This window comes from Podarcis vaucheri (genome assembly GCF_965113315.1).
Source record: "Podarcis vaucheri genome assembly, chromosome: 1".
Taxonomy (NCBI): Eukaryota; Metazoa; Chordata; class Lepidosauria; order Squamata; family Lacertidae; genus Podarcis; species Podarcis vaucheri.
The window spans coordinates 61,975,478-61,988,527 of NC_138759.1; the positions used below are offsets into that span (position 1 = coordinate 61,975,478).

General features: G+C 40.4%; 1 protein-coding gene across 8 annotated transcripts in view; it reads left to right on the forward strand.

Moving 5' to 3' along the window:
- The window catches only part of NAV2 (neuron navigator 2), a 543,877-nt gene that overhangs the window by 491,632 nt on the left and 39,195 nt on the right, over positions 1-13,050 (forward strand). For all 8 annotated transcript variants that reach the window (XM_082223099.1, XM_082223101.1, XM_082223094.1 and 5 more), the window contains 6 exons: positions 3,078-3,266; positions 7,585-7,637; positions 7,885-7,908; positions 9,378-9,452; positions 10,762-10,845; positions 11,724-11,835. In XM_082223099.1, coding sequence (XP_082079225.1) covers positions 3,078-3,266; positions 7,585-7,637; positions 7,885-7,908; positions 9,378-9,452; positions 10,762-10,845; positions 11,724-11,835 — 537 coding nt within the window. The remainder of the gene's footprint in view (positions 1-3,077; positions 3,267-7,584; positions 7,638-7,884; positions 7,909-9,377; positions 9,453-10,761; positions 10,846-11,723; positions 11,836-13,050) is intronic.

Genomic DNA, 13,050 nt, shown 5'->3' on the forward strand with positions numbered 1-13,050 from the left:
GAAGGTAAATGGCGTTCCGTGTGCTGCGCTGGCTCATCAGATGCAGCTTGTCACGCTGGCCACGTGACCCGGAAGTGTCTGTGGACAGCGCTGGCTCCCGGCCTCTAGAGTGAGATGAGCGCACAACCCTAGAGTCTGGCAAGACTGGCCCGTATGGGCAGGGGTACCTTTACCTTAACCTTTAATGCATATATAGATACTTAATATTCAACAGTTTATTAAGATTTTTTATGATCTGCCACAATAAGTAACAATAGAAGTGAAGCGTTATAAAAAGGAGCATTATAGCTAATCTTAGAAAAAAACCTGAAGGTTTCTTTCAAAATAAGTAATCTTGAATGGCCCTCTATGCAGTGGTTGCAAAAAAAGAAGATGGAAAAAATCGCTATAAGTTGTTTTGGAGATTTGGATGTATAATCTGAAGTCAAGCTAGATTTGAGGTTGTTGGTGTCTATGATATCTTCCCTGTCTTTCATCATGGAAGTTGGCTTATTTTGGTGATGCATGTTCTGTATTAGCACTATTTCTATAAGTTTGTCATGACATTTGGTTAGAACAGTAAACTTATGAACTTGAATATTAAAAAAGTGTTATTTGACAAACCAGTAAGGAACCTCCCCTATCAGTGTGTGGCTTAACAGCCATATCATTCGCATTCAGGTTTCTCAAACCCCATACTCTTCCTGTCCTTTAAAGCTCACTTGGACTATAGCCTGAGCTCCAGCTATATTAACACAGTCTTCATCCTGGGAACACAGTCCTGTAAATGCCTTACCTCAAGAAGGAAAACTCCATACATATATACTCGTCTTAATTCCAGATACTAATTATGAAATATTGTACGTTTCCATTTTTGATATCTCCCTAAAAACAAACCCTGGAGTACTTTGCTCTTGTTTGACTGTTTAAATACATTCACCAGTTTACAAGAATGACTATAAAGTATATGAAAAAGCTAAGTGTACACCCATGGGGCATTGCTTTGTGACTTGCAGAAACCTGTTGCCTATCCTTGTAATTTAATGATTTCTGCATTGATGTAGTTCCATCTTTAAGGAGCTTTTTAAAAAAGTGTATTTCAAGGAATCCTGTTAATGAAGTGTCAAAGTTCTTGATTAAGATTATATATTTACCATATAATTTATTTCTTTGTTAAATTTGTACCCCACCTTTCCATCAACCAGTGCCTAACATAGCTACCAACAGTAATGACATACAATAAAATGCCAAGACACTGCAATAAAATCTGATTAAAACACATGTTGTAAGAGATGCAAGCCTCTATTGCCTGTTCCTGCAGCTTTTACTGCTTGCTTAGAACTTGTGCTTTCTTGAAAGGATAGAAGAAATAAGCCAGACCACACCTGCAGTGAACAACTTGGGATTCATGCCTTTTGCAGGGATTGCTTTTTGTTTCTCTCGTCCCATCAGATTTGCTAGTATGATGGGAAAACTTGAGTCCATTTTATTCTAAGCTAATGCTAACTCTATATGAAATGGGAAGTGGAGCTTTAATTCTTGGAACTAGAATGAAGTACAAGCAGCACTCATTCTCTGTACAAATCATCATTTTCGTTACTTTGGGTGATGGATTTTGTCTGATAGAAAATTATTCCACTGATGATTACAGAATTGATGCATATGAGGAGACATTTGTTTGATGTAGCTTACCAATAAAGACCAGTGTAGGTATAATGCCATCCAGTCTTCTAACTGTACTTGAGTGCCCCATGGACTTGCACTCTTTTCTCTGCCCTGCTCTTGCATGTAAAATTCCCTTCTTTAAGGTTTTTGGAGCTAACCATAATTAGTATTATGCTTTCACCAGTATTTTTACTGATCTGGATTAGCTCCAAGCTAGAGTGTGCAGCTGTAGGTAGAATAGGGTTTCAGTGGATGGTAGGAAACAGACATGGTGTTAGGAAGTCAAAGGGATGGCAACTATTAATCAGTCAGAATGTGTAGGGACAGAAGTACCATGGACAGCTCCAAGCAAGACACCTTGCTCAAACAAGACCCACATATGTCATTAGTAAGGTAAAAGGTAAAGGACCCCTGGATGGTTAAGTTCAGTCAAAGGCAACTATGGGTTGAGGCACTCATCTCGTTTCAGGCCGAGGGAGCTGGCATTTGTTCACAGACAGCTTTCTGGGTCATGTGGCTAGCATGACTAAACCGCTTCTGGCACAACGGAACACTGTGATGGAAACCAGAGTGCATAGAAATGGTGTTTACCTTCCTGCCACAGTGGTACTTATTTATCTACTCGCACTGGTATGCTTTCGAACTGCTAGGTTGGCAGGAACTGGGACAGAGCAATGGGAGCTAACTCCGTTGCACAGATTCGAACTGCCTTCTGATTGGCAGACCCAAGAGGCTCAGTGGTTTAGACCACAGCGCCACCCACTCCCGTATGCCATTAGTATCTAAAAATGTTTAAAGCGGCGTCCTTGCACTCTTTTGCTGCTCAGTTATATATGCCCAGGTGCATTACCTTCTTTGCCAGGTGGCAGACTGAAGATAGAAAGGCCCTTAGTGATGACAGTAGTGGTTCTTTTAAATGTGTTCTGACTCAGGAGTGTTGTTCTAGGGGTTTTGACTCAGAAGGACCCATCTCAGGTGAGGTCTGGATTTCTGTTGGGGCCTGTACCTAGGCATCTGCAATCCTTGTCTCTGCACCCCAGAGTTCTTGGGGACCTTTGCTTGCCTTCCCTCTGCCTTGATCACTGCTCAAAGCTAGTGCTATAGCAACATTTTGACAAATCATAATTAGTCTTGATACTGATGCAGGAGTAACCCAAACCAAGCTAACTCCAAAATTCAAGGGGACATGGGAGTGAGGGGAGGAGGAAACATGAAAGGCTGTGTGGAATATGAATGTCTGTGATTAGAAGATTGCTCAATGAGCTCAATGTCATGTGTTGAAATCAACTGTGTACCATTGTCGGCTTTGTATAGCTTTTCAGTTAATTAGATGTAGACAGAGACTGATACCTTTTTGTAGTGATAGAGTTGCTGCTTTTGGTAGTTGCATGTGCATAGATTTTTGAACTTTCTGTGTCTGCCTTGCTTTCTAGCAAGCCCCACCACAGCAGCCCAGATGAGCTTGTCAAACCCAACCATGCTACGGACGCACAGTCTTTCTAATGCGGATGGCCCTTATGATCCTTACAGTGACACCCGGTTCCGGAACAGCTCAATGTCACTGGATGAAAAGAGCAGGACAATGAGCCGTTCGGGGTCATTCCGGGATGGCTTTGAAGAGGGTAAGTGAGCTGAAAATCTTTTTCAAAAGTTGGATCAAGTTTCCGATTGAAATATGCTGGGGGATAAACTGAATCAAACATTATTAAAGTTTCTCAAGTGTTTAACCATAATGTTGATTAACATTGACTTGTTTATATTTAAGTAAAATTGCAAATATAAAATCTAGGGGATTTTTTTTTAAAAAAATTGTTAATTGAGGTAAACAGAGGTGATGGGAATGTTTTACTTGAGTCCTAATGTGATACTAATTTGCCTAAGACCACTAAAACATTTAACCATTGCTTTCAGATGTCAACACATTCTGTCAAATGCCTCGTAAAATCCTAATAGTTCTTACTAAATAATATCCTTGCATAAATATTTGTGTCCTTGCATTTTAAGATGTACAACATTTCATAATCAACTGCTTATTGTTTCCCTCTGTATATAAATGTGAATGGTGCCATTTTCTGTACCTTTTAAGAGCCTCTAAAATTCATTTCCTTTACCTTTCAGTTCAAGATGTTCCAAGTAGCAATTTCCCAACTTGAACAGTGTAGATCTTTGTCTTCCATAGTTCAGGCTTCCTTCTCATGCTGTCTGTCAGATGTGGATTGTGAGTGCCTGTCGTTGTGGATAATGATTTCATCTGAGAAAGTTCAGTTATGGCACATGCAACATCATATTTTCAGGATTTTCCTTTGAAGTTGCAATGTTGCCTAGAAACCAGCTATTTTTCGAAAGCTGAAGTGCTGGTTTGGATTCATAACCTGTTCACCTAGTTTAAGCATTGTCTTGCTGAGAGAGATCAATCAGTTGGCTATTTCGTGCTGCAGTTCTAGGCCCTAATAGGTGGCAGTCGGGTGAAGGTGGACCTTCAAGGAACTGCTGGTTTCTGGCTCTCAAAGAGCTCTCTAATCATGTTTGCTGCATCAGCCTGGAATTGGTGCAGTGAAAAAATTAAAAATACTGCCCCTTCCTCCTTACTTGGTCAGCATTAGTGTCAGGGCTTCGAATATGATGGTGGCTCTACCGCTCCATTTCACACTGCCAAATTTCCCAGCCAAAGTTAGAATTTGCTGTGTCCTTGTATGTATTGCAATACATGTTATAAAATTATTATGAATGCCATGGAAGAAAGCAAAACAAATAGTTGTTTTAAGGGCATGAGTTAAAACAAAAAAATTCCTTTGCTTCTTGACTTTCATGTCAAACTATTAAATCATTAATAGGCCAATATGATATTCTGATTTGCCCTTTCCCACAAATTATGTGGACAATGCAACAGTGGCAATGAATGTATTTTTAGTTTAATTCATAATAGCATTTAAAACTATTTTCATTCCTTTGGCTATGGCACGCTATGAGAATTATAACCTGTAATAAAGGAGAAATTGAGAGCATACAGAATGAAATATGCAAAATGCTTGGCATGCCAAGATTAATATAAGTCCAAAAGTAGAGTAATTTAATATGCAGTTCTGAAGCAAGAGAAAATCACAATCAGTATTCAGATTTTCATATATATTTATACACACACACACACACACACACACACACACACACACACACATTTAGGTCTACTAAGAAGCTACCAAAATATTAGTTGTATTTGATTAATTTAAAATTAAATTACTTAAGACAGAATCATTTTCTTACTTGGGGATTATGAGCACACCATAGAATTTATTTTCCTGGAAAGGTCCCCTTACAAATAGTTGGAAATGTCTAACACAATCTTATTTCAAATTTACAAGAAAAAATTCCAAAGAAGCCAGACATAGCAGAATAGAGCTGCTACTGAAAGTAAGAACTTAATGATATATGGTTATTGGGCTTGTGAAATGTAATATTACTGTAGCCCAAATCAGGTACTCTCTACAGTGGTACCTCGGGTTACAGACGCTTGGTTACAGATGCTTCGGGTTACAAACTCTGCTAACCAGGAAGTGGTTGCTCCAGGTTAAGAACTTTGGCCCAGGACAAGAACGGAAATCGCGTGCCAGCGGTGCAGCGGCAGTGGGAGGCCCCATTAATGAAAGCACGCCTCAGGTTAAGAACTGTTTCAGGTTAAGAACAGACCTCTGGAACAAATTCAGTTCTTAACCCGAGGTACCACTATATTGAGAACGCACAGGCTAGCTGTGCCCCTTTGACACTGAGACATATGCCAGCCACACATCCCGATGACATGTGGTCAGCATCATTCTGAAGGACAGCAGAGGTATGGATGCACACAGGTGAGGCTCCTTCAGCAAGGACGGCAGTTGGGATTTCGATTCCCATCCATGTAGAATGACCATACAACCAAGCCCACTTCAGTTTAAAATTGATCATGTGTCTGCATGTAGAGCTAGCCTGCATCTTTTCAATAGTCCCATGGGGACTAAGCTCCTGAACTGGGCTAAATTTGTATCATGCGCATAGAACCACTTCCAGTTTAAAGTTCCATTGATTTTAGTTTGTGTACTCTAAACTTGATTCAACCCATGATGTAAATTGCATATTAAACTTCTTTCTTTGTCATTGTGGAAATCGTTTTTAATAATACAGATTGGTTCTTGGGGCTTTCCCCCCTTTTGTTTGTTGTTTGTTTATTGGCACTTCCAGATTTTTATTTATTTATTTTCTTTAGTGCAATAAACACGCAGTTGTTAAGTCTTGCCTCAGGGAAGCTCTTTTTGGTTTGCTATTTTACTATTTTGCTTATTAAATTTCTATACTGTCCTTCATCCAAGGATCACAGGGCAGTTCACGATAGAAAAAGCACAAAAAATACATAACATAAGTAACAAACAAAAACAATACTTTATGGTTTAAAAGGCCATAAATTGCTTAATTAGCCCAAAGCCTGTGGGTGGGTGTTTTAATGTTCTACTGCAGGGATGGGGAACTTGTGGCCCTCCAGATGGTGTTGGACTGCAACTTCATCATCCTTGAACATTGGTTGTGCTCTTTGGACTGGTGTGAGTTCAGCGGTCTCTGAAGTAGCACAGGCTGTTAATGTGTTTTATAAGAAAAGCAACATGCTGGGACCTTGGTTTGAAACGTCTTTTCTGGTTCAGAGGCGGGAGGGAGGGAGGTTAAGGGGATCCTGTGTAAAAGAAACAGGATCTATAGGTTCTGTCTTGTTGCAAGGGAGAGAAGTGGGATGGCCAGTAATGAAGCAGCTTGTCTCGTTGCCTCTGTACTAGTTATTGCTGATGGCAAATTTTCAGCCACATATCTAGACATGCGTAAGGCAATTGCATTTTGCATGACACAGCTTTATTGCGTACTCATAGCATTAGAAGAAGCTTACTTTTTATAGCAAAATCTGTTTCTAAACCAAAATAAAAAAATCCCTTCCAGTAGCACCTTAAAGACCAACTAAGTTAGTTCTTGGTATGAGCTTTCGTGTGCATGCACACTTCTTCAGATACACATGCACACGAAGGCTCATACCAAGAACTAACTTAATTGGTCTTTAAGGTGCTACTGGAAGGGATTTTTTTATTTTGACTATGGCAGACCAACACGGCTACCTATCTGTAACTGTTTCTAAACCAGTTGAATTGTTTATTTTGCAATAGCATATTTTTTGTATTTCCCCCACTTTTATCCCCCTTGAAAAGACTTCCCAAACTTGGTGCCCTCCTGATGTTAATAGACTACTACTATTGTGTCCCTAGAATCATAGAATTGTAGAGTTGGAAGGGACCCCAAGGGACATCTAGTCCAACCCCCTGCAATGCAGGGATCTCGGCTAAAGCATCATCTGGAAGGCACCAGAATGGGGAAACCCGCACTAGAGAAAATGTCAAAATATATTCATTTTTTCCTCTTTGCTGTCTTAATATGAGTCTTTACCTATATTAACACCTAAATATTCAGCCTTCTTTATTTATAAAACCTTTTAACTCCCTTTTGCTGTTTATGCTTCAGGCCAACCATATGGTGAAACTGGACTGGTCAGTTTAACCTTTACTTTGTCTGCTTCTCATCATCTTCTGTTTCATTTTTCATGCACTATCATAACTTTGTAATGTATGAAACATAAGAGGCAGGCAAATGTTTACATCCCAATAATGATTTTTTAAATTTTAAAAAAGCTTTATTTTGAGATCATTTATGGGTATGCTCTGTATAATGCTTCCATTTATTTCAGCTTACTTCTTGACACTTCTGCAAAGATTTTTTTGAGTAAATATGTTTATGACTGGTGATGCAATTTTTTAATAGGCTGCTGATGAAATGTTAAACCTGCTAGCAGCATCCACAGTGAATTATCTGCTGTCATTTACTGTGTTGTACACAAGGAATCAGTTGAGCAATTTGCTTATTTTATGTTTCCTTTAGTGCATGGATCCTCTCTCTCTTTGGTTTCAAGCACATCATCTATTTACTCAACGGTGAGTGTCATAAAACGGAAATGACTATCTTAATGCTCAGAATTGGGCACACAAAATGTTAAACATACTTAAATTGCACCAAAAGAATTTCTGTGCTTAGCAGTGCCCTTACATCCTCTTACTTTCTATGATACTTAAGCATGTGAAATCATCTAATTTCCTCCCTTTGTTTTTGGACAATATTATTTGGTATCAAATAAATAATCCATATGACTTTAACACAAGCATTTTTAATTCTTTTTTCCAGCCTGAAGAGAAATGTCAGTCAGAGGTAAGGAAGAGTTCCTTTTCTTTCATATTAGTAACCTTTCTACCTTCAGTGGCAGGCACACTTAAAAAATAACATGTCTGGCATTCATGGTGGCAATAGTCTCAGCTTTTGTAAAATCAATGACCCAAAGACAGTGTCTTGCAGTATCCTGCCCTTTTCCATATGTTTTTCCCACATGAGTAAATCTCTTCTTGCCAACTCTGTCAGGCTCCCTCCTATATGCAGAACTTTGCATGTAAGAGGGCTGTATGTACCCAGTGTCATAAACGGTACACAGACTGGCTCAAAAAAAAAAAGGTTCTTGCATATTTGTATTTCTTGGCCTTGAGAGTTACATTAAGTTCGTAGGCTAAGAAAAGGCTATTGTACTTATTGATGTCCGCAGTTCATCACTGGTCTTAGATGTTTTCAGACTCAGTTTGGCACCCATTATTTTGTGTCTCCTTTTCCAAGTTTCAGGCTGTTCATTTTCCAGACCAAAACTAGACTAGACACACTGGAATTAAAGGCACTGAACAGCCTGGCTAAGCATCTGTACAGTAATATTACTCCCCATCTTCAAGTGTAAACTTTTGTTTCAGTGACAAGAGCTGGGGGAAGACTAGAAAAATGATGGAGTTCAAACCATCACTTCAGTTCAGGCAGTCCTTCAGTCATGGTCAAACAACATACCTTAGGAATCTCTGGCCCTGCCTCAGCAAAGAACTGGGCATGGGATCAATACTTACCAGTTCCTGCTGGAGAGAGAAAACCCACCAGTGTGTATGCTTTGCAGTATTCTTCACACTGTTAAGTGTGTGTTGTTTGAATTTCCTTGTTGGGTTTCTTTTTTAGTGCTTATCTCAGTTTTCTACAGACCTTATCATCTAATTTGCATGGTGTGTGTATAGCTGCTTCCTTTGTGTTTTAAAGAACAGTGTGGAGGCCCAAGTGTTCTTTTGCAGCAGTGGTGTGCCATTTCAGTTTGGCACCAAATTCAAGCCACACTTCTGTCAGGTGGGATTGATTGTGCTCAAGAGCTCCCAGTCACACTTCCCAAATGAATCTGATCCCTGCCAAAATCAGCACAGCTTCCATTTGGCACCAGATTTTAAAAACACCAAATGCAAGGCATGGCTGCAAAGGAACAATCAGAAGCACAGTCTTAAGCCACACAAGCCCAGTTGTTCCTTTGCAACCTCAGCTCACATTAATCGCTGTTTAAATTTGGAGCCAAATGCAAATCCAGCTGCTTTCGTGGAGGGTTGGGCACTATTTGATCCAGCCCTCTGCCAAAAAGTCATTCCCAACCTCTGCCTACTAGTTTATGAATATTGTCATTTCAAGTTTGGTCTGGATATGGATTCCTGTTTACATTTTCCTCTCTCATCTTTTTCAAAAGCAGGTAGATACGTTTTCTCATTTTTGTGTAACTTAATTTTGAAAATTGTTTCATCAAACAAAATATTCCTTTGAAATATAATACTTAGATTCGCAAGCTAAGGAGGGAGTTGGATGCATCCCAAGAGAAAGTCTCGGCTCTGACAACACAGTTGACTGCCAATGTGAGTACAATACAGATAGATAGATAGATAGATAGATAGATAGATAGATAGATAGACAGACAGACAGACAGACAGACAGACAGAAGCAATCTGGTGATAAACAGTGAGCTGGTTTATAAGAATTTCGAATATAGTTTGGTATCAAAAATACATTAACTTTTAAACATAATACATTTTAGACTAACTGTGGGTGGTATCCAAATAATGTGTCCCAGTACTGTGAGTATTTACGCTTGTGCAGCAGAGTCTCTCCCCCTCCTCTCCCTGTGTCCCCCTAAAACTGTTCTAGGGGCTCCCCAAGCCCTCTAGTAGATCTGGGGGGGGGCATAGGGTGGGGTGGTTGTGTTGATCAATTAATTAATACAGTACTAATTAACACCCACTAAGATATTATGCTTGGAACAATTGTCAAAGAGCAACATCTTTTGATCCTTTGGGCTGGTTTCACATCAACTATCCAAATCTAACAGAGAGATCACCTTAATCAGCACTCTGGAATGTACTAACTGTTCCCCCTTTAAATGCCTCTTTTCCTACTAATATTTGAATTGAGACTCTTCGCTGGTTCTTTGAATAGTTGGCAGATCTTTTCAAGCGGGAATTACTCGCTCCAGTATATTTTAAGTAAACATTTTAGCTTCATAACACATGTAGTCAATTCTAAGCTTGTTTTATTTTCTCCCATTTTTTTCTCACTTGTTCAGCCAGGCTTGTTTTTATAGGGGCCAGAGGGAGCAAGAGCCACATATCCCAGTGTTATCATACTCTTCATGGTTGTTTTCACGGTGAATGTGAGAACAGTTAGTTAGGTTAAGGCAACTATGTGCTGATGATGAACAATCCTGGAATGACTGCACAAGGCTTTACTGTACCACATTGATACGGGATAAATATTTGTCATGGCTTTTCCTTAGCTTGGAGGAAGTGGTTATAAAGTTGCCATCCTAAGCTGATTCACCATGTATAAACATATGTGAGGCCAGAAGAGACTTCATAGGTCAGTTTATGACACTTTGCTATGACTGATTGGAGCAGTTACCACAGCTCCAAGCCAGGAACTGCAAGCTCATGGCAGGTGACACTTAGACCCAGATGCAGAAGCATCAGTGGTTATTTTGTGGCTACTTAGTTTGATGGTTTTGTCATCTCAGGAATGTTAGGTTTGCCAGGTTTCAATTGTCTGTGCTGTTCTTTCTTGACTAGCTGGTTGTGGATTACATTCTGCATGCCGTAATGTTATCTTCTGCATTATTCTGCAAACAGTCTACAAAGGTACAGTCTTGATTGTGTAATGCAATTCAACTTACAGGCTCACCTTGTGGCAGCATTTGAACAGAGCTTAGGAAATATGACCATTAGACTACAAAGCCTTACCATGACAGCAGAACAGAAGGCAAGTCTGAAGCTCCCTTGTACATTTTTCATGAGCATAGATTCCATAGTAGAACTTTTAAAATTGGGTTCGCAGTAAAACGATGTCTTTGGGATTGGGCTGCAGAGTAAAGCAAAACTTCTCAGGCATCTATGTTCTGCTGACGTTCCAGTGACAACTGAGTATAAACCTTCTCTCTGGGGATAGTGGTGGGGTGAAAATGAGGTATTAGACCATTTGCACTAGCAACTAAACGTTATCTGGTGACACTAGTTCCTATTCCCTGCACTTTCTTGAGTCCGTGTTTTAAACCTGACATTCATCCTGTCTCTCATCGTTTTCACAAAATGAGCATGTCAGTGCCTGTACATTAGAGGGGTCGCAGAGACCAATTATGCAATGACTGGAAGCAATAAATACTTATTTCAGTTGTATCCTGTTTTTCCTCCAAAGAGCCCTAAGCAGCTTCCCTCTGGTTCCCAGGTGGTCTTTCATTCTCAAGAGAGTTTACAGGACCAGACCTGCTTAGTTCCAGCAGTAGAACACCAACTGATGTCTTCAGGCCGTATTCTGGGCTAATATTACACTCCCTTAGTATTTTATTACTATTAATTTAGCTTTTTTGCATGTGTTTGTAATATATATGCAAACTACAAATAATGCATTTTCTATGAATTTTATCTTGTGCAGTCACACCTCAGGTTACGAATGCTGACCACTGCTCAGGTACTAGATTCAGACTCACCGTAGAGTCCCCATTAAACATCGATCCAGCTTGACTGCATGGTCTCAACTTTTAGTGCTGTACAGGCTGCTTGGCCACTCTTTGGAGAAAATCCAGAGGCAACATTCATTCATTCATTCATTCGTTTGTTTGTTTGTTTTTGTGTGTGTTGCAGGATTCAGAACTGAATGAGTTAAGAAAAACTATTGAACTACTGAAAAAACAAAACGCTGCTGCTCAGGCTGCCATAAATGGTGTAATTAACACACCTGAGCTCGCCTGCAAAGGTAAAGGAAAGATTTCAGCCTTCCCTTTCAATAATAGTGTAACGCTCTGAGGGCATCCATCCCCTTGGTAATAGCTGATGCAAAGTTTTGCAGGGTTCTTTTTCCAGAGATAGGCTATGTGTTTAATCATCAAACTGAACTTTATTTCTTGCAGTGGTAGGCCTATTGTTACTAATACTGTTTATAGACTTGTAGCTTAGGAATCCCCACAATATTACAGTAGAGTCCCTTGCTGCAACCCACATCTCCCTAGCAGTTTCTTTTCCAGTGCCACAGTCCCCATATCCAGTAGTCAGCATTGCTTTGCCTCTTCCATCTAACATAACCACCACTGCTCTGTTGTTTCAGCAGTCAAGATTCACTTCCTGCTCCATCACCCACATAGTGATGTTATTCTGCCATGCTAGGATAGTCTTCTTTCTTCTTCTTTGGCAATCAATCATGGCCAAGTAAGGTTGTCTTCCATGAACACTGTCTTAATGATGTGTCCGTAAGTGACTATGGAGGCCAATTCTGGATCCATGCTAGGATATAGTATGGCAGGAGGAACAGAGATTCAGTGATTAAACTCTCCAGATATTTTGGCTACAACTACTGTATTTTTCCGTCTATAAGACACCCCCATGTATAAGACGTCCCCTATTTTGGGGGACTCGGATTTAAGAAAGTGGGGGGATGTATCCGTCTATAAGACGCCCCCCAATTTTGACATTATTTTTTAGGGGAAAAACCTAGTCTTATATTAGTCTTATACACGGAAAAATACGGTACCATGTGCCCCAGCCAGTACCAGCACAGGACTATTATACAGTGGTGCCTCGCAAGACGAAATTAATTGGTTCCGCAAGTTTTTTCTTCTTGCGAGTTTTTCGTCTTGCGAAGCACGGTTTCCCATAGGAATGCATTGAAAATCAATTAATGCGTTCCTAGGGAAACCGCTTGCCAGGCTGGCGGTGCGAAGAAGGGCTTTTCTCCGCACCGCAAGCCTTCAGGACAGGTACGGGAACAGAGGGGAAGGCGCGCAGCGCTTCTCCTCTGTTCCCGGGGCTTGCGTGGGAGGAGGGTTTTTCCTCCCCACCGCCAACATTCAGAACAGCATTCTGAATGTTGGCGGTGGGAAGGAAAACCCTCCTCCCACCCCAAGTCTTCAGGAAAGCCATCCGATGCCGGGCGGGGGGAGGAGGCTCCCCCCCCCGCCCGGCATCGGAGCTTCGT